Source organism: Vigna radiata, chromosome 7, assembly GCF_000741045.1.
Source record: "Vigna radiata var. radiata cultivar VC1973A chromosome 7, Vradiata_ver6, whole genome shotgun sequence".
Taxonomy (NCBI): Eukaryota; Viridiplantae; Streptophyta; class Magnoliopsida; order Fabales; family Fabaceae; genus Vigna; species Vigna radiata.
Genome location: NC_028357.1, coordinates 46,173,050 through 46,200,877, shown reverse-complemented (window position 1 = coordinate 46,200,877; position 27,828 = coordinate 46,173,050). Strand labels below are relative to the sequence as shown.

At 33.5% G+C, this 27,828-nt stretch overlaps 3 protein-coding genes across 17 annotated transcripts; 1 reads left to right on the top strand and 2 right to left on the bottom strand.

Moving 5' to 3' along the window:
• Positions 1-738: 738 nt before the first annotated feature.
• Positions 739-6,296, top strand: LOC106768244 (mitogen-activated protein kinase kinase 2). 3 transcript variants are annotated; one of them, XR_002668845.1, is made up of 11 exons: positions 739-1,128; positions 1,240-1,324; positions 2,426-2,600; positions 2,751-2,773; positions 3,847-4,071; positions 4,171-4,353; positions 4,443-4,672; positions 5,243-5,288; positions 5,369-5,460; positions 5,584-5,641; positions 5,894-6,296. XR_002668845.1 is itself a non-coding variant. In XM_022783958.1 (10 exons), the coding sequence occupies exons 1-9, from the start codon at positions 1,052-1,054 to the stop codon at positions 5,456-5,458; spliced, it is 1,134 nt and encodes a 377-aa protein (XP_022639679.1). In that variant the 5' UTR covers positions 740-1,051; the 3' UTR covers positions 5,459-5,460; positions 5,894-6,296. The 3 variants fall into 3 exon arrangements, 2 of the variants coding, with proteins under 2 accessions (XP_022639679.1, XP_014508753.1); XM_022783958.1 differs by lacking the exon at positions 5,584-5,641 and having other exon boundaries at positions 740-1,128; XM_014653267.2 differs by lacking the exons at positions 2,751-2,773; positions 5,584-5,641 and having other exon boundaries at positions 744-1,128; positions 2,426-2,560.
• A 134-nt stretch (positions 6,297-6,430) lies between these two features.
• On the bottom strand, positions 6,431-10,177 carry LOC106768242 (protein phosphatase 2C 56). Of its 4 annotated transcripts, none has more exons than XM_014653264.2 (6): positions 10,026-10,177; positions 9,509-9,582; positions 8,314-9,379; positions 7,876-8,232; positions 7,674-7,779; positions 6,431-6,922 (listed from the first exon to the last, which is right to left on the bottom strand). In XM_014653264.2, exons 3-6 carry the CDS (start codon positions 9,199-9,201, stop codon positions 6,588-6,590), a joined length of 1,686 nt encoding a protein of 561 aa, XP_014508750.1. In that variant the 5' UTR covers positions 9,202-9,379; positions 9,509-9,582; positions 10,026-10,177; the 3' UTR covers positions 6,431-6,587. The 4 variants fall into 4 exon arrangements, with proteins under 4 accessions (XP_014508750.1, XP_014508751.1, XP_014508748.1 ...); XM_014653265.2 differs by having other exon boundaries at positions 8,314-9,347; XM_014653262.2 differs by having other exon boundaries at positions 8,314-9,343.
• A 3,749-nt stretch (positions 10,178-13,926) lies between these two features.
• Positions 13,927-27,433, bottom strand: LOC106768586. 10 transcript variants are annotated; one of them, XR_002668841.1, is made up of 17 exons: positions 27,230-27,433; positions 24,575-25,109; positions 24,210-24,486; positions 23,261-23,559; positions 22,586-22,768; positions 21,621-22,358; positions 21,435-21,526; positions 21,282-21,341; positions 21,105-21,193; positions 18,868-19,455; positions 18,646-18,720; positions 18,333-18,403; positions 18,180-18,240; positions 17,460-17,673; positions 15,565-17,187; positions 15,357-15,467; positions 13,928-14,309 (listed from the first exon to the last, which is right to left on the bottom strand). XR_002668841.1 is itself a non-coding variant. In XM_014653817.2 (15 exons), the coding sequence occupies exons 2-15, from the start codon at positions 24,997-24,999 to the stop codon at positions 16,469-16,471; spliced, it is 3,891 nt and encodes a 1,296-aa protein (XP_014509303.1). In that variant the 5' UTR covers positions 25,000-25,109; positions 27,230-27,433; the 3' UTR covers positions 14,913-16,468. The 10 variants fall into 10 exon arrangements, 2 of the variants coding, with proteins under 2 accessions (XP_014509303.1, XP_014509304.1); XR_002668838.1 differs by lacking the exon at positions 13,928-14,309 and having other exon boundaries at positions 14,916-15,717; positions 15,798-15,878; positions 15,968-17,187; XR_002668844.1 differs by lacking the exon at positions 13,928-14,309 and having other exon boundaries at positions 14,916-15,693; positions 15,798-15,878; positions 15,968-17,187.
• Positions 27,434-27,828: the final 395 nt, after the last annotated feature.

Below are 27,828 nucleotides of genomic sequence, written 5' to 3'. Positions count from 1 at the left end.
TCTATTAAAATTGATTTTCAGTCCCTTTAAAGTATAATTAATAATAATCAATTCTTTTATATTAAGTTGAAATATGAAACAGTTAACTTTACTGATTAAAATTAACTATCTTTGATTTCGCTATATTTATAATCTAGAAGAATTAACTCAAGTAATTAAAATAATATAAATTCATATAACAGATTTTTTTAATGATAAAAATATTTCTTTTGTCTTTTATACTTATAATCTTTTTTAATATATTTTTTTTTAAATTTTTAGATATTTAATATTTTATTACTTGATAATTATTTATTTATTTTTGTTATTTTTTCTATTAATTTAAATTTGTTTACATTTAATTATATTTTAATTTTTAACAACATTTAAATAAAAAAATAATTAAAAAACGATAGAATAACATCAAAATAATTTAATTTTTTTTTAAATTCTTTTATATAAAATAAATTATCATTTTATCATTAGAAAAAGGAAAATTGTTTTAATAACTATTGATGTCATAGTTAAAATCCCTCAAACTTTTATTAAAATAAGTTTAGTGTTTAAATTTCGCCTAAAAGAGAATAAAAACCCTAAACAAAAAATTAATAATTTATATATAATATATATTATAATTCTTTTAGCAGTTTTAGTGAAGAAATGTTTTGAAATTGGATAAGAAAGGGCATAGAAGAAATATTGGTAATTGTTTTTGAAGAAGATTAAATAAGGCAGAAAGTGTGAAAAGTCAACAGCAGCTCATCTTCAAAATCGCTTCTTTCTTCAATTCTCAGTTCGTCAATGGTGACTGCTCTCTTTGTCAGCCAATCACAAAATTTATAATTTTCAGTGTATTTTTAACTTTTAAAATACTGCCACCAATAGTATATATATACTGTGTACTATGTCTTGATTTTATATACCCAAATTATAGAGACGGAAAGAGAGAGAGAGAGAGAGAGAGAGAGAGAGAGAGAGAGAGAGTCTAACTAGAAATTTTTTTCTTTTCTTTGAAAACCTAGTGAGACTGTGTCAGACTTTGTGAAGTGAACCCCATCAGAGTCCCAGAATCATGAAGAAAGGAAACTTGGGGCTTGGTCTCAAACTCTCCGTTCCTGTTTCTGATCAATCAAATTTTGCCAAGTTCCTGTGAGTCTCTCTCTCTCTCTCCCTCTGCTCTGTGCGTGATTGTGAATGTGATTGGTTAATTATGCTTGGGTTTTGACCAAATGGAATTGATGGCATGTGGGGGTGTCGCAGGACTGAAAGTGGGACTTTTAAGGATGGGGATCTGCTTGTCAACAGGGATGGAGTTCGAATTGTCTCTCAGAGTGATGTCGAAGCTGTAACATATTTCTCTCACCTTTTTCTTCTACTAAAGGAAACATCTTTCTCTGCATTCTTTTGCCTTTGCAGTTTGTTTATTTGTTTGTTTCAGCAAATGTCCTTCTTGTCTTAAATAATATATCTTTTTGTTCATTCTTGCGTTTGCAGATTGTTTATTTGTTTGTTTCGGTAAATGTCCATCCGATTTCTTAGTTGTTTCTTAAAGAATATATGTTTTTGTGCATTATTGCCTTTGCAGAATGTTTTTTTGTTTGTTTCAGTATATATGCACTCCTCTTGCTCTACTGTTTCTTTTCATGAATTTGATCTTTTGGATCTGATGAAATGCCTTGTAATAAGGGATTCCTGAATTTTCTGTGGATTCATTGTTCTCAGGTTTCGAACCCAAGTGGAGTATTGTATGTTTTGAAATGAGTAAAAAAACTGTGAAGCGGATTATTTGCTGTTTTCCCTGGCCTTTATTTTCTTGTATATGTTGGGGGCGGCGGTGGTATTAGCGGTGATGGGGCTATCCTTTGCTACTGTTTTCAAAGAGAACAAGATTTGTTAACGATGTTATACATTTCTTATCTTATTTTTGTAGTATCTTTAATCAAATGGAGAACAAGTTGCACGCTTATCAAGTGAAACTAATCTTCCAATTCACGAGCCACTAAACGAATCGATTCTTTCTATTCATTTCTTTGTAAAACGAAGTTTGTTGCACAAAATTGTTTGCATTCTGAGTTAATGTTGGGTCCTCTTCTTCCTTCCTACATTGTCAATAATGATAGAAAAACATAGATCTGAATAATTATATTCGAATGCAAACAATTTATAGAAAAAAAAATGATTTAATAGTGGATACGTTATACATGGGAACATTAAACGTGGACCCGTGCTTTTATAAGTGACCATGTTTAAATTTGTCCCTATTAAACTTCTAATATCTATATCTGTGCATTCAACCAGTGGTTTAAAGTATAAAAAGAGCAGCACATGGAGGCTTGAATGTTGAACTTCCTGCTTTTTTTACCCTGTCAAAATACACAATACACATGCTGGTTGAATTTCTGACAATTTATTGTATACGGTTCTAAAATTCGTGATATGTTTTCAGCCACCTCCAATCAAGCCTACAGACGACCAGTTAACTTTGGCAGATGTAGATGTTATCAAAGTTGTTGGAAAGGGAAATGGAGGGGTAGTCCAATTGGTACAACATAAATGGACTAGTCAGTTTTTTGCATTGAAGGTACACTTGCTGCATGTTGCATACGATGCTTTGAATTTGGGTAGTCTGTTCTCTTATTTCCCGTTGATTTATCCTTGTATTGGCACTGCCTACCCATTTAAGTACTTTTTGATAATGCCCTTCCCCTCTTCTTTACATCCATTTCTTTGAGCAAGGATTTTGAAAACTTGTTTTCTGTACGCAATTTCAGTGTCACTGGAAGGCACATTATCTGTAAGTTTCTGAATGTTCTTTCTTTCAATCAGTGCTTAATCATTTAATTTCATTAGTAGTAGTTTGTTTTCGTTCAAATAGAAATTTAGTTTACTCCAAGTTGTTGCTGGTGCTTTCTTTGTTATGTGATAACACGATACAAACCAAGAATAGGAATGGGAAAGGAAAGAAATTTTTTCTTTAATAGGTTCCCTCCAAAGGTTTTCCCATTCACAAAGAGCTATTGCTCTATTTACAAATGACAACTCATTCCTGAATCCTGCTATTGTACCTCCTTCCCTATTTGTATTTAGTTAGCCCGTCTGACTAACTGATTAATATTCCAAATCCCCTTCTCTAATGCCCTTTCAGAACATCATTTTTTTGTTAACTCAACTTTGCACCTCAGAATTGTTTTCAACGTCTAAACTTCCCTTCTCCCCTTCTCTGATTTAAGGAGGTTTTCATCCCTAGGAACTTGCATATATTAATCGATCATAGAACAAAAAACAATTAATCTTGTGTTTAACATCTGGTCCAAGGTCTAAATTCCTTTCCTTTTATTTTTCTTTTTAGTTTTTGAAAATAGAGCAGCAATGATGGGGTAACATGTCCCATACTGGTCCCCTCCTTCCAGCAATTTTTAATTTCCATCTTTCTTATTTTTCAAACTAGTTTTTGTAGTTGAACTATGACAGGCTTATTAATATACCTAACTTGCAAGTATATAAAAGAAGAGAAAAGGGGAGCAAGGAGGGTCATGCGAAAATTCATATTTGGCTGGAAGGTTACATGGGCCTTGGAGTAAATGAGTGGAAAAGAGGGCATAACTTATTGGTGGTGGAATGCAGGAATTAGGGGAAGGAGATGCTGAATCAGTTGTAACAATATGGGTGACTCTGGGAGGGAGCTGGTCCCCTTTACAGTGGGCTTTTCTTTAATGTCTCAGTCTTTTCTGTTGCAATCGGATAGTTATACATTTTTACTCTCTGTGTTTCTATTTTATTTTGATACAAACAAACAAATAACTTTCTTTTTTTTTATATAAACAAGCTTAATATTTATCACTTATGTATGCATCGTTCACAATTCAGGTAATTCAAATGAATATTGAGGAGTCTATGAGAAAGCAGATTGCACAAGAGTTGAAAATTAATCAACAGGCACAGTGTCCTTATGTTGTTGTCTGCTATCAATCATTTTATGAAAACGGTGTCATATCAATCATCCTAGAGTACATGGATGGGGGTTCCTTAGCTGATCTACTGAGGAAAGTTAAAACAATTCCAGAGCCTTTTCTTGCTGCCATCTGTAAGCAGGTAAGAAGTAAGGAATTTACCTTCAGTCTTGTACCCATAATTCTATTCAATGAATCCCAAACAAGATCTGACTGATCTCTTTCTCTTTTAATGATGTAGGTGCTGAAGGGTTTAGTTTACCTTCACCATGAAAAGCATATTATCCACAGAGACTTGAAACCTTCTAATTTGTTAATAAATCATACAGGAGAAGTAAAGATTACTGACTTCGGTGTGAGTGCAATTATGGAAAGTACATCTGGTCAAGCAAATACCTTCATTGGAACTTACAACTATATGTCTGTGAGTAATAGGTGCAACTATATTTATTAATTTACCACCAGAATATGCTAGTGTTTCCTAGAATGTAACATTCACTGCCAATTTTACAGCCGGAGAGAATCAATGGAAGCCAGCGAGGCTACAACTACAAAAGTGATATATGGAGTTTGGGATTAATATTGCTAGAGTGTGCTTTGGGGCGGTTTCCATATACACCAGAAGATCAAAGTGAAATTTGGGAAAGCATTTTCGAGCTTATTGAAACCATTGTTGATAAACCTCCTCCTATTCCTCCGTCTGGACAATTTTCTACAGAATTCTGCTCATTTATCTCAGCATGGTAGGTTTAACGTATGATACTACTTGTGTGCAGAAAAGAATCTTAATCCATCATAAAAAAATGAAACACAACCACAAACAGAGAGAAAGCTAACGTAACTGTAGCAATTTCTTAAAGGTCATCCACAAGTAAGTGTGGATGCTTGAGGGGTTTTCATTTTTGCAGAAATGTAATGCACTTGCCATACCTATCAACCATTATTTTAATTAAATGTTTTTAGGGTATCTTTCTTAATTTTATTGAACAGACGTTTTTATACATATAAAAGTTAGCATTTCCATCGTTATTTGCTTTTTTTGCCAGAAATTCTATTATACTATGTGCCTTTTATATGGATGCTTGGGGAGCTTTCATTCTGCTGAACTTTAATGCACTTGTCATACCTATCAGCCATTGTTTTAATTAAACTTTTTCTAGGGTATCTTCTTAATTTCATTGAACAAACGTGTTTAAACATGTAAAAGTTAGCATTTCCATCATTATTCTCTAGGCATTTTTCCAGAAATTCTATTTTACTATGTGACTTTATTTGTCTGCTGATCTTCCTTTTGCATTCTTCACGATGTTTAGTCTACAGAAAGACCCAAAGAATCGACTGTCAGCTCAGGAATTAATGGTATGTGTAAATCTTGCTTATGTACGCATACCATGTAGAATATTGTCTTTCTAATGTTATGTATCTGATTGAAACTTCAGGGACATCCTTTTGTCAGCTTGTATGATGACTTGGAGGTGAATCTTTCATCTTACTTCTCCAATGCAGGATCTCCTCTTGCTACCTTATGAAGGTTTGTATGCTCCAATCTTGGACTTTATTATCATTTATAAATTGGAGTAAAAGGTTATTCTTTTGTTCTTTATTTACGAATATATCAGGTGTTCTTAAATGATAATGTATTAATTTGTCGTAGGCAGAAGTAGTTTGTCTTCTGCATTGAGGAATTTGTTTCCTGTGACAATGCTTTGAAGGTAATTTTTTTAAAGTTCACAAGATCATTTGTTATGAAAGCTTGTTCTAGGTTGCTCATGGTTCTTTAAATTCTGATGTTGTTTCCTAAATTACGATGGTAGGATGTGCTTTCATACAATTTCAAGTTTCAGACACTAATATTTCTGGATGTCTAGTATTTCTAAACGGTTCAGACACTAATATTTCTGGATGTTTAGTATTTCTAAACGTTGGAAGTAGTTTGTAACCGAAGATTTTTTTTTCTGTTATAGAGCACTGCTTGAAAATATGAGGAGCGATTGCAGATGAGTTGAAGAACCAGCTCCTAGAGTTACGTCAAAGATTATTCTGTACTTAGTTGTTGAGTGATTGAGTTCAAGAATTTGTTGAGAAACTCAGATGCAAGGGTCAAGAAATTGCAGCAAAATGTTTAAAATGTATCACTGGGATTTGTCTGAGTTGCGCTGATAATATGATCTGATGTACAAACTTGTATGAGATGGAAGGTGTCAGGCAGTCCCAAATGAACCTCAATTCCGAGTCACGCTAGCTGAACAGTTTCTCAAGCTATATTTGAGACTTTGTATTTGGTTTAGTCTTGTCAAATTGTCTGATTGATCTTCGAGTGTTTATTGCGTGCAAATTACTAACAATGAAATTTACGAGTTGCTCCAAGGTGCGTATGTGATAAACTATTTTCTGATCAATTGATTAACTAACACAAAATGTTGATTCATAAATTTTTGAAAGAGAAAAAAAAAAAAAAAAAACTGTTACGCTTGGAAAGTTCCCACAGAGACTGAGTGATATCTCATCCAAGCTGAATGTAGCCTTGTACAATGCGAATCTTAGCATATATAACTTAGCCCTGGTGAAAAACTGAGGGGCTAAAATGTGCCAATGACTCTAAAATACAAAAAATAAATAGCTTAAAATGAAGATGTTCCGGAAGTGAAACACATCACTTTAAGGCTTTCTCTTAATTCTTCTTTGAGCCTTTAAGTCTATGACAATTACAGAGATGTTATCTTGGCTTCCCCTGTGGATGGCAAGCTTTGTTAGGTACTCTGCAGCAGATTGAGCTGCAGGATCAGCTCCTTCGCTATGTCCTGCTGCTCCGTTTTCACCAAACTTTTTGTGCCAAAGAAGGATTCTCTTCCTAGCAACCTCGCAGGCTTCTTCATTTGTCATTACATCCCACAAACCATCACTTGCTAGAATAAGACATTCGTCATTTTTCTCTCTACGCACAATATTCACTTCAGGTTCTGGAATTATCCATGGCTTAAGGTATCTATCACCTGTTGTTGAGTGCGAACAAAAATTAGTCTACAAAAAATTTATGCAGCAAAATAGTTGAACACTGAAATGAAGTTGAAGGAACCTTACTAAACCCACTTTCTGTTCCAATTATTAACATTTTAATGTCTTCGGACACGAAAAATTATTACATGGTTCAATTTATCGTGTTTCCAATCAATTTTACCCGACTTGTAACTCTCAACGTAGTTTGAAAATCCGAGTTACTTGTGATGTAAAAATTGATAGTCATAATGGTTGCTTCAGAAAATTTCTGCCTTTAATGTTTTTTCACCAAAATCAAGGGAATAATTTTCTATTTTTAATGCAATTTTATGTGCATTACCTATTATTCCTTTTAGCTTTCTCTTTATATTATCATAACTAATACTTTTCTCTTCATATTGATTAAGTCAAGAGTATAATTGAAAAAAAAATACTTAAAACTTTTTTAAATAAAAAATACAAATAAACAACTTTTTATCAAAAAACTGACAATTAAGAAGAAACAAGAGACTACCAATAAAAAAAACACTTGCAGCAAAAACAAGTTACTTAGAAACTTGCACATCAATGACATGAATAAACAGTGTTTGTCCTCGCATTCAACTTGAGAGAAACTCACGATCAATAATATCTAGAAGAGATGCATGACTGAAAATATAGTGGCTGAAGCATTTGACCTCTCCTTACATGCAACTGCATGATATAAAGTTGCAAGAAAACCAATCATGTTGTAGAGAAGATACATACCTATGGACCTTGACATTGCCAAGACACCAAGAACTCGATATCCTTTCCAATGTATGACTCTTCCTCCTGCAGCTTCTATCCTTGCTCGCTCGTCCTCTCTATTTGGCTGCAAAACAGGAACTTAAGTTACATCTATCCGGCAACTTCTGCTTCTACTATAAATTCACCAAAATTACTATGAAACTATATTTAAATGCCTCACTTTGTGGTCAGAAGACAGTGGCATGGCCTCTTTTCCACGGTACAAGACAGTTCTTGAATCTCCACAATTTGCAACTATTATGAGGGTTTGACTTAAAATAGCGACAACTGCAGTGGAACCAGCAGTCTCAGCAGCAACAGGTTCAATACTAGACTCAGATCCACCACTGTTGTTTCCATTATTACTTGCACCAGTTCCTCCAACCTCATCATCTACTCTCTGAAAACAATTGATGAATGCTTTCTTCCAATGGTCCTGCCAATCATCTCTCCCATTTGTTTCAGCCAAACTTGATTGTGCAGCCTCTATCTCCTCAATCAATACTGAATGAAGACGTTCCTGGCAGTAGTTAGCAACCTATCAAAGCAACACCTCATCAGTCAAACATTAATTTCAACTATACAATTCGTATAATTTGACAGTGTTTTAAAGGCATACCTGAAGGCCCCCATGCCCATCGTAGACGGCGAAAAAGTGGGCTAGTGTCTGTTTTTCGTTCTCATATACGTGGTCATTCATCAGCATCTGCGAAGGAACTTGAAAAAGTTGAGGCTGAACAGAGATAACATCTTCCATCTCCGGTCTCATTCCACAAATTGATGAATAACCCCACAGAGGGCCACTATTCAATTCCAAAGCATTTTTGTTGCTCGTTCTCCATGCTTTATTCTCCCCAGACAACTGGTCAAGAAGCACCGCAGAGGATTTAGGATCAGGCTCATCTGATCCACTTTGATCCTCACTAGTAATATCCATTGCAACAGAAACTGTGTTCTCCACTGACTTCATCGATGGACACGGTTCGTTTACTCCAGACTTGCCATGAACATCATCATCAACATTCATGATGATTGGAGATTCTATTTCAGAATAACTAGTCTTCAACGGCACAGCTTCCTCCCTACAAGGATCACTTTGGCCATTAGCCACAGACTGAGAGCTTGAACTATGAAGACAGTGAAAATCCACAGCTAACATTAGTTCATCTTCCTTTATAGCCTTATGATGGGTTTCATTCAAAACCCAATTACTCTCACATTCAATAACCATTTCTGAGACAAGGGCATCCCCAACTTGATTCTCCTTTACCTCCGCAGATACCACGATCTGGTGCTGCAGACTTACATCTGCACGGCTTTCACTTCCAACAGAATATGACTGACAACACTCTACTGCAGGATTTAACATCAAAGCAGCCGCTGCTGTATTTGCCATAAGCTTCAGCCCAGTTATCTCCATGTGAGTTGTTACTGCAGACTCTTTTTGAATCAAATTTCCAACACCAAGTGTAAAAGGTACTGCAACACTCGAAGATATTTCCTCCATTAACTTTGCCTTGGAGCAATAGTCTTCTTATCCTTCAGTGTCCAACAAGTTGCTATCCTTTTAACCACTTTTTCCACCCTTTTCCCTCAAGCCTCCTTTCTATTATATAATTCCAATCGGCATCAAAACACCAATAAGGCTCCTACCTCAAGAAATTTAAGAGGTTCAGAACCAACCTCTTAAGAAATCAGTCAAATAATACAGCGTAACAAAATTCAATCCTGAGGTTTTATTATTCTCTTAGGGCATCAAAAACTACAAAAAAATAAAATAAAATAAAAATCCACAAGATCCTTTCTGAATTCACCTGTTTTAGATTTTATAGGCCAGGATGACACAATTGATGACCCAAAAACTTGTATTCCTTCCTCTGTATGAAACCTGGAAAACCAGACAACAGATTGTTTAAGAAACCAGCAGCAAATAATTGACAACGTCAATGCCTTGTCTCTCTCTCCAGCAAAGGGAGACAAGGGAAATGGGGTCACTGAAAGCGAAAAAATAGCAAAGAAATAATAGAAGTTTCCTAGATCTGAGGCAAGTCACCCCGGCCACTGAAATTTCCTTTCCCTGGTTTAACCTCTTGTGTTCCTTTCATGTGTTAACTACAATAAGCCTTCACCACCCACCCCTCAAAATGAATAATCATATGAAACCAAAGCCAAAAACTTTCCGTGATGTCAACTGAAACTCACTCTGTGCCTTCACCATCTATGCTCAAACTAGGCCTAGATTCCATTTCTAATCAGTTTAATCAATCTCTACAGATAACAAAAAAAAGGACATAATATTAATTCAGTAACCTGAGTCCTGAGTTAATTTACCTTGACAAACAGTGACGAAAAGTGAGAGAAGGGAAGAAGGCACAGAAACCTTAACAAACTATATGCAGTGGTAACACAGTAATTGATTCATGAGTTTTCATTTCTGACAAATAAAACGGAGAGAGAGAAAGGAGTTTCAGCTTTTGAAAAATAAATTATTACGCAACAGATGACTATGTTTTATTTATTTATTTAATTTAATAATTATCTTTAGAAACAAAAAGTAAATGTATTATTAGCAGGCTTTCCATTTGTTGTTGTGGAGGATCGACACATAGCCCTTTCTTTTTCGTAAAAATAATATTAAATTAGGGTTGAGTTTTGTTACATCGGAAAGGAAGTTTTAATTTTTGTTGAATCTACCAATAGGAGATTAAGACGTGGAAGTCATTCTAATCTCAGTCTCTCTCATCCATTATGGACTTTACTATCTTTTCTGAATGTGCTGTCTTTTTATACTATCTTATGTTAATGTTAAGGTTAATCATATAAGATGAAACCTTGAACCAACCACAACATTATTTTTCCTATTTTAATTCGCACGGAAAGAAGAAGCCCAGTACGAGGAAGCCACGTGGGCGTCACAATCGAGAACCCTACTTCAAAGGGAGATGTACATGTACGAAACCACTTCTAACATAATAACACCAAAATAAATCTATTTCTCTTTTTATTTTTATTTTTTCGCACTCAAGTGAAAATGTTATGAACAAAATCTATTTAAATCTTAATTACTTTTAAATAAATTAATATTATTTCCAGTTTTATAAATTAAATTTATTTTTTTAAGAGAATAAAAACTGAAAAGAGTATCTGATCTAATTAAAAATATTTTTTTTTCACATTATTAGCTTATTCTTTTAAAGATGGTATATACAATTAAATATACCTTAGATTTTTGTTTCTAAGAGCGTTTTGTTTACTTTTTGAAATCTGAATACTGTTTGATTGCTAACTAAGAGAATGTTAGTAGTATTTAAAGCATTTGAAGTTATTTTTTATTCCCTAGTTAATGTTTTTTTAGTTAGTAATTATGATACATGTTTACCTTCCCAATCAAATCTACATTAACATTCTTTTTAGTTTTCGTTCACGTATTACTTTGTTTAAGTTCAACACGTTATAAAATTACATAAGAGAAATTATTATTTTTTATGTTGAAAAATATAGGTGTTAGCACTTATTAGTGAATTTCTATAATTTGTTTTTATTAATATACACTTCCTTCGGTTACTTTTAATAATTTTGTTATCAAATGGATATTGACATTGTCAATAACTGTCGTCAACAATGGTTATTCAACCGTATTGAAAGTGATAATTATAAATTATTAGAAAATATACTAAAAATAAAAATAAATGATAACTCATCGATTTTGTGGACTTTGTTATGTTTGAGAGTTATAAGATTTTTCTTCTTGAGAATTAGGTTAAAGTTCAAGAGATGATTTTCTATTTTACAGGTCGATCAACTTCTACTAAAGTTTTAAGAGTTTATGGAGATTCACCTATCGTTTGTTGATAATTTATCATTAGAATTACTGATAGCAAAAGTTGTCAACATCATTAATTAATAAATTATAATTTCCTTAATAATTTAAACAATAATTTTTTCGTTCTGATAGATTTTTTTTTTATATATTAAGAGAATACGATTAAAAAAAGAGAAGAGTAGGTGAAGGAAAAAGAAGATGAAAAAGAAAAACAAATAAGAGAATGAATCAAAGGATGAGGATGACTTAGAGGTGATACTGGTGAGACGATGACCCATCAAGGAAAAAAAAAATGAAGAAATAAAAAAATGAAAAAGAGAAAGAAAAATATTCATTGGTATCAAATATGAGATTTTATTATAGTGAAATAAATGGTAACTTATTTTGGGGTTTTTTCTTTTCTAATGTGATAACAAGTTCCGTATTTTTCTTTTCATTGGTATCAATTGCTTTGGAGAAAAAATTAGATTAATGTTAAACCATCTTTAACTGGACAATAATATAGTTTCTTCTACGTATTTTAATGTTTGATGATATTTATAACTTTTATTATTCATCTCTTAAATAAGATGGTAAGGTACACATTAAAACCAAATTGTTATCAAAAGTGAATTATAGAGAACAACAAATAAAAAATCATGTTAATAATGTTAACAATATTTATATAAAAAATATAAATGATATTTCACATTTATAATATTTAAATATTGTGTGAAAAGCATTTTTTCTAATCTACATAAAACTAGACACTTTCTTTAATTATATTATATTTAAATAAAGTATTATGTTCAGAAAAAAGTTCTTATTAAAAAAATTCATGATAAAATAGTTGTAATTTCATCATATATTTTTAATAAAAATGAAAAAGAAAGTATAAAAATTGTGAGGTTAGAGTTGGGCAAACCATACTAAACTATAACTAACTATATTATACTAAACTAAAAGAAACTGAACTACTTAAAACAATAAACTGTACTGTTTTATAGTTTAACTTTTAAAAACTGAACTTATATAATTAATTAACTAATAAGTGTACTAAATCACTTGTCTCTAAAAACATACCTTTGCTATTTATGTACACTCTGAACGTACTGAAAAGCAAAATATCTAAACAAGTGAAAAGTAAAGGTGACCGTATTCATTTGCAATTATTTCATTGGTAATATTATTTTGAAATCTAACAAATTTTTACACACATATACCAGTGTTGCTTATATGTTAATAATATTGAATATTTATAACATAGAGAAAATACTAACCATTGCTTACACATGACACACAAATTAAAAGAATATATTTTATAATTGTTTTCTTATATACTGTTAACTACTCAATTAGACATAAAAATACATAAAACAACACAAATAACTCTTTTTGGTATTTTATCAAAGAGTTGGTGTGCCAGAAATTTATATTTTAAAGAAACTTCAATAGAATTAGAATTGGGTTTCATGAATCATATATACAACTATGTTCCGATGTTAAAAATCCCTAGATCCCAAATCACTTAAAAGATCATGGCTTTGATACCATGTTAGAATTGGACTTTAAGCCTAACTCAACCCCACAAAACCGACTTGTAGGGTGAGGTTTGCACCCACTTATATACACTTAAATGGCCTTATCTCTAGTCGATGTGAGACTTCCAACAAAACAGGAAAATTACATCACAGTGAGTGCATTACATCAAATCCCAACGAAAGAGAAATTTAACTACTCCTAGTCATCTAAAACATACAACAATCCCTTACCGAAATGGTGTCTTGATAACTTGAAGTAGTCTCCTGAAAGTTCCAGAGAAGTTTTCATTTCTTTCTTTTGTCCGGATAAGAAAATTATTGTTAGCTTAGCGAGAAATGTTCGACAACACTCCACTTTGATATATAAATTCTATACAATTTACTACACAACTTTCCCTATTACAGAGAAAAACACATTACTTCACAAATAATTACAAATCTGAGCTGATTAATAAGTCTAGAAACATGTATTTTTCATACTTATCATACACACATTTTTATCTTTTTATTTTTACAAATATATTTAGTTTTATTAATTTGCAAAATAATTACTGGTTTTTAATTACAATTTAATAAAATTTAGTTCTTTTAAAATATATAATGAATATTTTAATAATTATTATAGTTAACTTTTTAAAGAACTTTAAAACAGTTATATATATATATATATATATATATATATATATATATATATAATTTAAAAGATAATTCGGACATCTTATTTCTTTATTTCTTACTTTTGTATGTTGCTGAAAAATAAAAAAAGAGCGAAGCAAGTAGAAGTTTCAAATCAAACTAAAATACAGTTCAGAGTTTAAAATAAAAACATTATAAATTATCCATAGTTTACTATGAATAAGTTAACTATGCCCAGCCTACGGATGATTAAGATGTTTACGTACAGAAAAGATTGAATATAAAAGTAAAAATAATTTGAAGGGGGATGCATGAAGTCAAGTGGAAAGAAATAGTTAAGAGGAAGGAGTTGACGCGTACACCATGAGCAATTGGCGTAGCATGAGATGAAAGAAGAGATGAAAAGAGATGAGAGATTCTCTCTCTTTCTCTTTGCATTATTATATTATTATTATATTGTATTAGAATTGGAAAGAAAGAAAACCACGACAGAGAGACAACACAACACCTTCCCTTTGTCTCCACGTGTTCTCCATCTTCGCTGCTGACCAACCGACCATATCATTTTCATTTTCATTTCTCTCTCCCTCTCTCTCTCTTTGTATACCTTTGTCTTTTTCCACGCGTATTTTAAGCCTAAAAAGGAAAATAAAGTTACCCAAACATTAATTATTCTTGAAATTCATAAAAAGTTCACACCAATAATATATATTAAAAAAATACTACAAAAGAAACATTTTTTAATTACAAAAAACAAAAGTACTAATTTTAAATTTTAAAAAAACAAAACAAATTATTCTAATACGGCACTATTATAATAGGACAAAGAAAGTTAGACATTGTATTATCATAAATTACTTCTACAAATAAGAAAATATTATGTTAAATTGACAGTCTAAATATTCCTTCACTCCTATTTATTACAACTATATAAAAGGTCCGTTGAATACATTTCTTCAAATATATTATTGTTAGTGTTAACAACTTATAGATAAAAAAAAAATACACAACTTATTTCCGGCGATCTTGTAACAAAAGATGTCTAATTTATTTTTGCTTCCACCTCTGTTTCTTTGTAAAACCTACTCTCCTGTTATTTTTGTTGTAGTTAACATTTTAATTCCAAATGAAATACTCCTTCACATGTAAATCATTTTTAAAGTATTAATAAACAATTTTAGCAAAATAATACTACTGTATCAAAAAAATATTAAGAATTTATAAATAATTATATTTTGGCAAAAAGGGTTTATTAAATCATTAGTATGTGTAATTTCGAGCTACTTTTTTACATCCATGAAGACAAATTGGATTCATCAGAATACACTGTTCAACATAATAGTCTGAAAGCTAATCTACAGATATCAGCAGGCATCCGTAGAGGATTGAAGCGAACTTCACAACTACAATGTGTATGTCTGTTCTACATTAATCCCGATTTACGAAGCTTGTTTGACAGAATTTTACTCTCACTAAGCTTTTCCGTTGAATGTAACCTACCAACATTTATTTTTTTGTAGCAGTATTCCTAATTTTGAAGCAGACAGACATGTAAGAATTAAAAACTAAATTGTTGATTTGTTTATGGGGTTAAAACTGCGCATTCAAAACACAATTCCAAATTGACATCAAGTCCCAATATAAAGGAAAACCCTGGTTCAGCAATATATAATATATAATTACATAGAGGAAGTCAGGCTCAAGGAAGAAGATAGTCCATGTGTGCCACATGCTACAAATCAATGGATGGTGTAACCAAATTACTAGAGCGTTTGATGTCCCACTGCAATTTTACTACAATGACATAGCATAGTCTCTTCAACAATATACTAACCAAAACTTAAATAGGAAGCTGTTAAGTTAGGAGGGCCAGCAAGGATTCAAAGCTTACCTCCAAGCATACAAGGAACTGCAGTCCACTTTCATCAGGGAAGAAAATTCCCTTGCATATTGGTTAATTTGTAACAATGGTGAATCCTGTGAAGAATATTAGAAATACTCCAGAAGATCTCCCTTCAATCTACAAAGGTTGTAATTCATCCATCTACAGAATCTCAGAAGTCAAAATCAACTAGAACGACTATAATATCAGGAAAAATGTTTAGTCCCTATTCACTTCCAAACCTTAATTGGAGACGAGAGAATGAGCGATGCTATTCCCAGAATCTGCCCCATATACCCAAATAAACACAGCAACTGGATTATCTGGTGCAACGTAGACAACAATCAGTTGATCACATAAGCATCAGTATCAGTTTTTCCAAGAATATCTCGTACAATAACGTGGATGATACCTGGATGAAGCTACAGCCGCAGACCGCTCGTACATCACATTGAATATGTACCTGCAAAAGCAAAACTCCAAAAGAAAACCAAAGAAACGGGGAGAGAGAAGGGAGACCATGAGGGTGGCCAGCCGGGTGTAATTTCAGCAAATGAAAAGCTGATTTTATTAGAAATATTAAATGTATGTACATGAGGTCTTGTTCTCTGATTTGTAAGAGCTACAACCAGGAAGTGTTGGCTAAGATATAATTACCAGGAATGCTAACTTGTACCTTAGAACAAAAAGATCTTTACAGTGGAAGTCATGAACTTTAACACGAGCAAAATCCGAAACAGCTGGAAAGGTCACTCAAAAACAACTTGGAGGGCATAGTCTACCAAAGAATCTATATAACCTAATTGTGGATGGGATTAGCCATAAGACCATCCTATGTAACTAGTCATTTCTTGAACGTACTGTTTGCTTTTGTTATTGGTATACTAAACAGGACTATACAAAAAAGGCAGCTTCAAACTATCATATTCAAGTCCGAGAGATCGTCCATTGGAATTTCAAGGCCGCCCATAAAGTCATCATGATCTTGTAATCCATCATCATCAATATTCAACCATGAACCAAGATCCTGACCTTGGTCATCACCAACACCGAGTACATCCATTCCAGGTAGTTGCAGGTTGGACAAATCAATAGGCTCGTGATCATCCAATCCACCCAAGCCAAACTCATCCTTTTCCTTCGTATTGCTAGTTGTAGGCATTTCATTAGACTTTGGAGTAGAAGATAATGCTGGTTTTGGTTGTTCTGATAACTTCCCAAGGAGGCCATTCACAGAAACTGAATTCTGACTCGCTTTCTGCTTAGGCTTCGTTTTGGATTTTCTATCACCCTTAGCACTGGATGATGCTGGCCTACCAACTTTTGTGGTTCCATTTCTGGATAGTACCTCCCGGCTGTGCCCCTTTCCATCTCTATCTCTCTCACTCCTCTTTCCTTTTGCACTGCTTGTTACAGAACTTCCAATGCCTGAAGCACTAGAAAGACCAGGAGTACCACCAACATCATCAAGGGACAATTCCCTCTTCTTCACTCTGTTTGACCAGAGATCTTCCTTCCCACTAGTTTGGTCAGATGAATGATTTAAGGCAGGAAGCATATCTGATGAATGGAGGTCATGATTATCCATATTCTGACTAAACTGCGATGGACTCTGTTGTGAACCCATAGAAGCTGCAGAAAGTAAAACGATTAAATTAAAAAAAATAAAATAATAAATAAATAAATAAATCAGAGTTTGTCAAGATGTGCAAAAAGATAAACAAGATGAGTTGATGACATAGCACATTAGACAAGATGTTAAATGCAGTCCCAAAGTTATTAAATTCTAAGCTAAAATAGAGATGCTGAACACAGTTGAATAAGAAGAAAGACAGAGTAGATCAGATCAAAGCATTTAATGAAATTGATGGCATCTCTGCAATGTTCGTTTGACAAACACCTACCTGTTCTTGCTTCAACGGAAAGGGAAGAAAGATGCGGTTTCGAAGATTCAGCAAGGAACATATCCTTGAATAAAGGATCACTGAAGCAGCTCTTGCCAGTTTCTTCAAATTGATGGCATCGCTCCAATGTTCGTTTGACAAATCCCAATGCAGCTTGCTTGGCCATTTTGTTGCTCGTATTTTTCCCACCAGAGGGACTAGGGCCCCAACTAGCCTGTAAATCAACCGTTTGTCAATTTACTCACCCATGTTACCTAATTATAAAATAGTAACAGCAAAGCATTTTGAGTGCAAGTTTTGTAAAACATTAATGGTAAGGGGTTTAGTTGCAGAGTCTTTTTTCTAGCAAGTAATTACACGATATCTTATCCTCCTCAACCTCCATGACTGACACTTTGGAGCCCAGTGCACGGACCACCCTTTTATTGAGATTTGACTCTACAAGTAAATGAAAGGCTGGATACTTTCTTCTAAAACAATTCAATTAGTTCAAACAAGATAATAAGGCATTTCGGTAAAGCATAAATTTTGGTTTTACTGGTAAAGACCAAAGACCAAGAATAGGCAAAATACACCACGTCTCAGCAAAAGTAATAGGCCAAGGATTTCTTGAGACTACATTTTTCAACGGGAGCATAACTAAAATAGCATGCAGAATTAAGATTCAAAAATTGAAAGCACATTATAAACACAAATAGTGTTGAATGTTAAGCAGATTACCATGTACTTCTCATAAGCCATCACTACAAGTTTATCTAGAGCACGTTGCTCAAAATCCCTGCTAAACAGAAGTTTATATTTTCAATCAGAAGAATGAAGGCAAAATAAGTTAGAATGAGCAAATAATTAGGCTATAAGTGGCAGGGCAATTACTTTTCTTGAAGTTCTTTATCCACTGAGGCAACTCTGAACAATCCATCTAGCAAGCTTTTCTTCTTTGAAATCTGTAAAATACAAGAAAATAATAATAAACAAAATGAATTACATCCATTAAAAAATGAAGAGCGTCAAATGTTGAATATAATCTACAAATTGAAGGTTTCCATCTCTATGAATGATCTATATCTTTATATAATATATAAAATCAAACATTGCAAAATATCAGAACATAAATAATAGTTATGGGGAAAAAGGATTAGGACAAATAAAAAAGTACAACTTGGCTTCTGCACCAATCAATCAGTACCTGCCCTTGGTAAAGCTCCTCCAACTTAGTAATATCCTCCAATATTCCCTCGTCATCTGTTTGCAACATATCAGGCTTGAAAAACAAAATTAAAATCAGTACCAGAGTACCATATTAAAGATTCAACAGCAAAGGCAAAAACATCTTGAAGTATAACTATTGGTTGCAAAAATTCAAAGAACAATATAGTTTAAATCTTATGGATTAGGCATTTAGACTCACCTCAGGAACTGGGGCAATTCCAATGCTTTTAAGCTCCAAGAGAATCTTATCATTTATATCCAAACTATCATATTGCATCTCTGAACCGGTAAAGCTAGACATTGATGCTTTATCGTGGAGAAAACCATTTATAGATTTACCAAAGCTTGAATTCAACCCAGTTGGAGGAATACCAATGATATCACTATGAGTTACATCATGTTCTGGCTTGTCTATAATCCTATAACCATTAGAAGCAGAATGACAAGCAAACTGAAAATTGGTTCCCGAGTGGTAATCCAAACCACTCAATTCCGATTGCCCGTCAGGGTCAAATTCAGGATCGAAAGCACCAAACTTGAATTGTTCACTTCCACCACTACACTCCTCCTCTGAGATTAAAGCAGCTATAAGCCTATGACACAGAGGAATCATATTATGATCTCCCTTAGATAGTTGCAACTGTCCTGAAATAACTCCAGCATTCCATTGAGCATCAGATCCAGAATCTCTTTCACAGGCCGTCAACCCATATCCATTGACAATTTCGCAGCCATCTATATTTGAAGGAATGGGAGTTGGCATCGACGTGCTTGATTCAAGATTTATCTGAAGGAAAGTAAAGTATCAATAAATGTTTAAATAATCTATTCCTATTCTAGGCAGGTCAAATTTTCAAATTAATTTATTTTTTGCTTTAAATAAATTTTTTTTTTCAAATTAACTTTTATAGAAACTCTTATCTTATCCAAGAGCTAAGATGTATAAGTTGATATTTTAGCTTATGGAAAAGCTCAATGCGTTCTACCTTCTTTTTTTCTACAAGTGTTTATGAAAATATTTATTTAAATAACATTTTATACATGCAGAAAAATTAATAAAAAAGTAAAAAAAAAAAATCCCCACTGGTTCTCAGATATGAGCCTAATCAGCCAACTACAACAAGCATTTTCATATTCTGGCTTAACTTAACCTGAACAAAACAGTAAGTGCAGCCAGCTAATATAGTTTTTGTTAGGAAGACCGATATCGTGTGCCTCAATTCTTAGAGTGCAAATTAATATCTGTTGAGTAACTAGACTTAATGTCAATTCGTTCTGAAATGAAATTTATCATATGAAGATGACAATGCCAGACTTCATTGTCTGCCTTCATTCTTGAATTGTGGCTTTATGTATTTACTGCACAACTTCACTTGTTGTCAATTGGTTTTAAGATGAAATATGACAGTCATGAAATGACCTTCGGATGCATACAGAACTGATCAGTGTCAATGTCACATTAAACTATAACAGTAAATGACTGCACTGTATTTCATCTTCTATATCATACCTATGACACCACATAAATATCTATACCAAAAGGAAACATTGCATGCTTCATCTAGTCGACATTTGATATTTCTTAGTAATAATACTGATGTATTCTATAGGCATCATTGCATATAATAGAACTAATAAAAAGATCTAACAAAATAAATAAACCTGCAAGTATTCAACAATAGCACACAGGTACGGTATCCTGATTAATAAGTAGTACTACTGCTGAATAAAAATATATTGCTGAAATGTACTTTTTTCTGAAATTATAGGCTAAAAGAGTCAGCATTACAACAAATCCAACACAGAAGAAAATGTTCGAGTTAAAAACTTGGTCCGTACACTCTGAATATTTTTTTTGTTTTCATCGATACATGAATAAACTTCACATATTCATCACTATATTAAAAAAATCACGAAATATTTCTATTGTAAGGACCAAAATATAGTGTTTTTATACAAGACCAAAATGGACAAAGGAATTGTAAAATTTCTTCATGAAAAGCTAAAACAGAAACATTGCCAACTGCCATGCACAGGAACCAAATCTAATATCAATTTATCAACAATAGTGATGTTTGCTAAATTTTGAATGTTGATCATTTTGTTAAAAATGTTAACTAAATGTCTCTAGTGTAAGGGATAAAACATAGTACTTTTTTCTTTTCATTTGAAGACAAAATCAAGTAATGAAGAGTTCAATTTCTTCATGTAAGAACTAAAGCGGAAAACATTGTCAACTGAGAAGTATAGGGACCAAATCTAACACCGGTAATGAACAATAAGAACTGATCCACATGCAGTTGATTTCATAAAAGGACCAAAGTATAGAGTTTTTCATGTGGGAGCAACAACAAAAGAGGTGTCACCAGGGACCGATTAATTACTTTCACAAAAAAAAAAATTGTCATTTGTAAGCGTTGAGAAAGTTAAGATTACCTTTTGCTTCCAGTAAGAAATATCCTCCTCAGTTATCAAACTGAAGAAAGGCTCCATCTGCCTCCAGAAGGGGCTGGAAAAAGTATGAGCTGCAGTGACAAGAAAATATAAAAGAACTCCATGAGGGAGAAATTTTTAGGCTGCAAATATATAAAAAGTATACAATGAGATTCATACCAGAGTTGATAAGACCCTTTACAGCAGCCAGCAGCTCTTCATGTCCATCTTCTGACCCAACTAAACCAAATAAACCAAAAGTGAATAACAATATACTTGTACTGCAGTTAAAAATTTAGTCCATTAATCTCTTCTAGAAGAATGAACTAGTACCAAAAAAATCTGTGGCTGCATTAATAGTAGGCTTTTGTCGTGCATAGGCCTTGCGATCAGAAAGTTTCCTGGATGGTGGACGACCTGCCTTGCTGCAAGGATTTCATCAAGTCATGGACTTTAATCCATCTGCCCAAACAAATTGTCAAACAACTTAAACAAAGTTCTTAGATAGAAGGATGGAACCTTTCATTCTTATCAGATAGTCTTGCACTTCTAAGCTGCTTTGCAGTTCCAATATTCCCAAGCTTCTCAGATGTCATTGGCATTAGTGACCTTGTGGCAGTAAGACTGCGTCCAGTCCTCCCTTGCCTCCTAACACCATCTCCATGTTCTTCAGAAACAAGCTTATTCTTTCTAGTCGGTAATACCAAGTTAGACACCTTTTGAACATTTTGTCCAGATTTCTGATCTATCTCTTCCGGCTTCCTACCCTTTTCTTTTGGTTTAGTGTCAGCCACCCCTGACTCTTCACTTTCAGATAAGGCAGCTGAAGATGAAGGATCAGCTTTTAATTTAATTTGCTGGGTAGAACTGCCAGCCAAGCGTCTGGAAAATCCTAACCCCAGATCATTACCAGCCACATCAGATGCAGTATCCAAAGCTGGAGCCTCATCATTATTTGAAACAATAGACATGAAATTTGTTCTTCTGGCAGTGCGAGAGCTCTTTTGTGGCCTCTGCCAGGGTACAACAGGTGGGGAAGATGACCTTGCAGAAGCCACACGCTTGCGATTGTTAGCAGCAGCAGGTGGCTTCGTAGCACAGTGAGAGAGTTCCCAATCGTTAGGAACAGCTGCTCTATGGACAACTGGTGACAACTTGGGGGCAACTCCAGAACCAGATCGTGGAGCCCGAATAGCGGTATTCATTTTTGCACTAGCAGTAGGACTGGCTGTATTAAACTCATCACGTGCAGTTGCCCTGGGCATCCATATAACATAGATACTGAATAAATCATCAATTACATAAAAAATATCACTCAGACAAAGAGACATTTGAACTATAATCAATTGAACAACCACACCTAACAAAATGAAAATAAGGAGACAAAGAGAAAGCAACATGAAACAAAAATGTAAAAGACAATTATTATTCCTAAAAGCAAGAAAGCAAATAAAGAAGATATAGGATCCACTGCTTGTGTTTACTTGTTTACAGCTCTGAAATTCACCCTTTCCTTGTCTGAACCAACAGGGCGACCTCGCCTATCATTGACAGGGGAATTGTTATCTTGGTTGTTTCTGGGGGTAGAGGCTCGTATGCCCAACCCAGCTTGTTGAGAGATACCATCTGATTTTCCAGCCCCAACAGTTCCATTGGAAACTCCCGGCCTGTAAGAAAATAGTGAAATTATTATATTTATAAGTTAGGTTAGAGCACTATAAACAGTTAGAATTGCTTATAGAAATAAATAAATATAAATATAAACTGTTATATCATACATGTTATCATCCATCAGAGATTTTAAAGTCATTGTCCTTAAATCAATAAAATTCATCACAACTGTATTGTCTTTCTTAGACAAAAGTCATTTCACTATTAATACTCGGAGAAGAGAACTCCATTACAGTTATTGTCTATAGTTTATTTTCATTCTCCATTTAAAGCATGTAGCAGGAAACAGGAGGCCAGAATTCATGGAACTGAGCAATTTATGCAGTTATCAGGTAGTTGATTAAAGAGATTCAACATCATTGTCTTATATGGATTCTCTCTTGGGATATAACATTTCTTTCATATTTTCCCTCTTTTTTTAAAGGATGTTTTCATTATCTTCAATTCTCCCAGATATAAAAAAATAAAAATATGTAACACATTCGTACCTAAAAGAATGAGAATCATTACTCAATTTTGACCGAGAATCAGTAACAAGTCTTTGTTGCATTCCCTGTTTAGTTTCTTGGAAGGTGTTAACAGGTTTAGTCAATGTTGTACTTGGAGAACCATCTAGTTTGATGCAGGAACGCTTCTTCTTCATTTTTGTCTTTTCCCAACCATCACCAACAATAGGTAAGGCGCGTTCTTCACTCTGAACTGCACCATTGCTGGTAATCCGTGACTTTTCCTTGTCTCTGTCAACTGTGCCTGATGGCCTGACAAGAGAATTAGTCCGCACATCCATCTGAAATTTATCAAGACATGTTAGTGTTGTTTAAAAGGTTTTATTGCATGCCATATTGATCTGAAAGGTTATTCTATATAAAAGAAAGAACAAATATCCAAGTCTGAGCCTACAACAGTTTTCCCTCACAAAAACCTAAAAACTAAAATGTAGAATATACTATACTTCACTCCTTTCACAGAAAAAAAAATGAGAAGGCATAAGCAAACATAAAGCTGTTGGAAACCTACTTACAAACTTCAGGAAGAACACATAATGTATACAAATAAATAAATAAATAAATATATATATATATATATATATATATGTATATGTATATATATATATATATATATATATATATATATATATATATATAATTTTATAATTCCAGACATAAAGTGATATCCACAAAAATGTCACTGGAGAAATGTTCTAGCAGGCACATTTAAACTAAAGCAGTTTCAAGGTGAATCACAGTTAGGAACAAATGTTGCAAAATAAAAAATATACAACTAGTACATATATACCATTGTATGTGACTACAGTATTTATCTTAAATATCCAGACAGTAGGAAAATGAATATGCAATTATAGGAAGAATTAAAGTGTGAAATTGAGCATGTTAACACTTGCAAACAAGAATAGGGAAAATCACCTAAGACACATACCCTAACATCAACCATAGAAGTGCGAGTACGCTTGTTTGGAACAACATTTTTGGTTCGTTCTTCTGACTTTTGCTGCTCAAGTTCAAAACCACCTGTCACAGGATGACCTTGAACACCACCCTTACCCATGCTTGACCCCAAGACTGGGCGATCACTTGACATGACATTAGATCGGTCATTAGAGAAACTTTCAGCTCGAGATCTTTTTTTTAAAGTTATAGTTGGGAAAACTTCATGAAATACTGATAAAGCTTCGCTAAACATTTTCACACGATCCCTGTTGAATACAGCATATAATGAAATGTTATAAACTTAATTACACACATCCAAATACAATGTATGTAACAAAACCTACAAAGAACTACCTCGCCTTCATTATGCTTGCTCCCAAAATATCCTTGAGTCGTTTCATGTCTTCTGGTACTGGCGATGGCAGTAGCTTGCCTTTTGAAGAACTAGATGGAGATTCATCAGGTGAAATTCCAAGAGCAGCATTGACATGTCGCTTATATTCCACTTGACGATTAGACTTATGATCTAGTGTTAAGTACTTTGGATCAAAATGCACATAATTGAAGAAGTTCTCTACTTCCCCACGTGTTGCTGGAGAACTGCTTCTTAACATGTTAGGAAGAGAAGACAGAGCTGAATTTTCCATGCTTTCCCGAAAGCTACCTGATCTATCTAATGAAGCAGTTAAGTGGGATCCACGTTGCCCAGGGTACAATGGTCTATCTGGGCTACTAGAAGGTGGATCAAACTTGCCAGATGCCATTGCCCTAGTTCCCATACATTCTTTGAGTTAAGAATAGGGAACAGAGAGTGGTGCATGACAAAGATGCGGCACTATGGCACATAAAGGGCAAATCTGAATAACAAAAGAACAACTGGCCAAAGCACCTGAAAGGGCAAAATAATCACAGAAAAGTTAAATTCTTCTTTGGCAAAGATATGGGACATTTATGTAAACTCCAATTCATCATAGGTATGATTTGGGATAGCAAATAAGTACTCATACTCAAGAGCACCACAAACAGGTATGACAAAAAAAAAAAAATTAAAGGAATTCATAGTAAAAGTTTGTAATAAATACAAAGCTTATCTGAATGGTTAAGATTGTATTATATTCTCATTACAAATCTCTCAGGATTCTATAGTAAAAAAGACAAAATATATGAAACACATTCGAATAATTTCCACATATGATGCAAAAAATCAACTTAAATGTCAAAAATTGATATACATAAAAACAACTACCAGTGCCAGCACTCTAATAAAAAGCTACTCAAAGAGATACTCTCAAAAAATCATAGCTATTCGTATCTAAAACTCCATTCTACTAGACAAATCAAATAAAAAGTGGATTAAATTGCATCATATAATTGACAGAATCTACTCTGTACAAGACTAGGTCCTCATCCTTATATCACTGATTAATCATTTCTCCATATAGTATACCATTTCAACAAATAAAAACAAAATAGAAGGCCTGTTTGTTGGTGAATTTATTAAAGAAAAATATTTTAAGAATACAATATTTATATGCTTTTGAAAAGGAAAAATAAACAAAATAAGTCACTTTAGTGGTTTCTTTAGGAGAAATAATTACTCCAGGAAAAAAAAAAATACTCAAAAAACTGTAGTATAGAATCACTTTATTTAATACCATAAATCTCAAAAATAAAATCTCACTGTATTTTAGTAATATACATACACCACAACAAGTCCTCGCATCACTTGAATCTCCTCCTAAATAAATTTAACAATCAAAGTTACGGTTGAAGTGAGACTAAGGGTTGAAAATTGTGTAAAAAAGGTTTGTACAGTCAGGTGTCTTTTGGTGGTGCAAATTACTGAACAAAGGAATATTACCATGTTCGGTTCAGTTGACCTGAACATGGATCCCACACACTATCTCTTTCTCAGTTTACGTATCAGAAAGTGGGAAACTACCTCCGTTCAACTGAGCTGTAGCGGATTTCCAAGCAAACCCTAAGTTGTTAACAGACACTCCCATTCAATAATGGGGTAAAACAATCCATACGAGCATGAATAAGAATTTTTCCAACTCCACAACAGTCAACATTGATTCTGACCGTAGAACATACTAGCTAGCTCAAAATATGCAAGTCAGACTGCACGTACTTTACCAAGCAACGTGACCATATAAAAAAATATTTAACTTTATAGAAATAAATGTTTAATTGGCTTCATGGTGAATTCTATAATGTTACAACAAATGCTACGAAGATTTGTCAACAATACCCTACACACGTAAACCACTAGCCAGAACAATTTATGCTGACTAGACTTCAAACACCAATCTAAGCCATTAATTAGACTGTTTTTATCCCACTCACGAGAGAAAACAGAATGTCAATCTTTACAAATAATCGACATAGTTTCCGGATAAAACAGTTTCGAGTCCCACCCACCGAATGTGCCAAGCAGAAGCAAACATCAGACAAACACTTTAGTTTACAATCTTTCCTTCCTATACTCCTGCCCATCTTCTCTCGCTCTTAAGTATACTTCCCCAGTTCAATGTACTACCTATCTATAAGCAATGACGGCGCATTAAAATTTATCGTGTAGTCTTTACTTTTGAATATATGATAAAAACACAATGCAATGAAAAAGGCAATTTTGGTCAATTAATATCCCCAGTGGTATACTATTTGAAATAGAAAACAAGAGAAAAAAAAAATGCATGAATCAACAAGATAACTCGCGTTGCCTATGCTGGAGCAAGTCCATTCAAGTAGATACCCCTTCTGTAGTTCTCCCCTGTTGCCTCCATCTAAATTCGGTCGAAAGCACGATTTTAATTTCAATTACCTTTTCAAGCAAGAAGACGAAACCCTAGCGTTGAATCAACGAAAAACGACAAAAGGAGAATAACGAACTACCTCGGTTTTGCAGTAAAAGCATTACGAATTGCATAAAAGGAAAACCCTAGAAGTTGAATCAAGAGAATTGAAAAGAAGAAAAAAAATAGAGCGAAGTTCAAATTTGAAGACCTTGAATGTGGCAACGAGGAGAGAGTGGAATTGGCGATTGAAGGAATCGAAGAGAAGTTGGAATTAGGAGGATTTGAGTTGCCCGACGCTGAGTTGGAGCTCCAAATTCGTACGAGGCGAAGCCATGGAGTCCGGTGTTTTGATCATGATCGCCAACAATTGGACCGACTTCAAATTACCCTTTTCCCCATCTTTTCTCCTTTTCCCAAACTAGGATCTTCGCTAAAGTAAGGGCTTTTCAGTAATACCATTCTTTAACATCGTATAACTGGCATTGTGTTACAATACATGTGCCATGATTATTATGGCATCGTGTAAATTATTGTAATCAGCTATATTACAATTAGTTAAGATTCAGCTCTTTTTTATTCCAAAACTAAACCACTGCCCAGAATAATATATTACAAAATCAACATAAAAATTACAATAAACTTTTTTATCATAATACATAATATATAATATATATTTGTTTAAATTATTAGGAAGCAGTGTATATTATATTGACTCATCTTATAATTAAAAGTATATGTGATAATATATTGGCCAACACTCTTCAGAATTAAATTTTGTTGTGTTATTTGCTTTGATATATTGTTTTT

Coding starts and splice junctions, on each gene's coding strand:
- LOC106768244 (XM_022783958.1), top strand. CDS start 1,052: ATGAAGAAAGGAAACTTGGGGCTTGGTCTCAAACTCTCCGTTCCTGTT. Junction 1,129..1,239: donor TCAAATTTTGCCAAGTTCCT/GTGAGTCTCTCT, acceptor GGGGTGTCGCAG/GACTGAAAGTGGGACTTTTA. Junction 4,673..5,242: donor TGCTCATTTATCTCAGCATG/GTAGGTTTAACG, acceptor CACGATGTTTAG/TCTACAGAAAGACCCAAAGA.
- LOC106768242 (XM_014653264.2), bottom strand. CDS start 9,201: ATGGAGGAAATATCTTCGAGTGTTGCAGTACCTTTTACACTTGGTGTT. Junction 7,780..7,875: donor CACTGTCTTCTGACCACAAA/GTGAGGCATTTA, acceptor CCTGTTTTGCAG/CCAAATAGAGAGGACGAGCG. Junction 6,923..7,673: donor GGCAATGTCAAGGTCCATAG/GTATGTATCTTC, acceptor ACTCAACAACAG/GTGATAGATACCTTAAGCCA.
- LOC106768586 (XM_014653817.2), bottom strand. CDS start 24,999: ATGGGAACTAGGGCAATGGCATCTGGCAAGTTTGATCCACCTTCTAGT. Junction 19,456..21,104: donor TTTCTTACTGGAAGCAAAAG/GTAATCTTAACT, acceptor ACTTTCCTTCAG/ATAAATCTTGAATCAAGCAC. Junction 18,404..18,645: donor AGGAGCTTTACCAAGGGCAG/GTACTGATTGAT, acceptor TGTATTTTACAG/ATTTCAAAGAAGAAAAGCTT.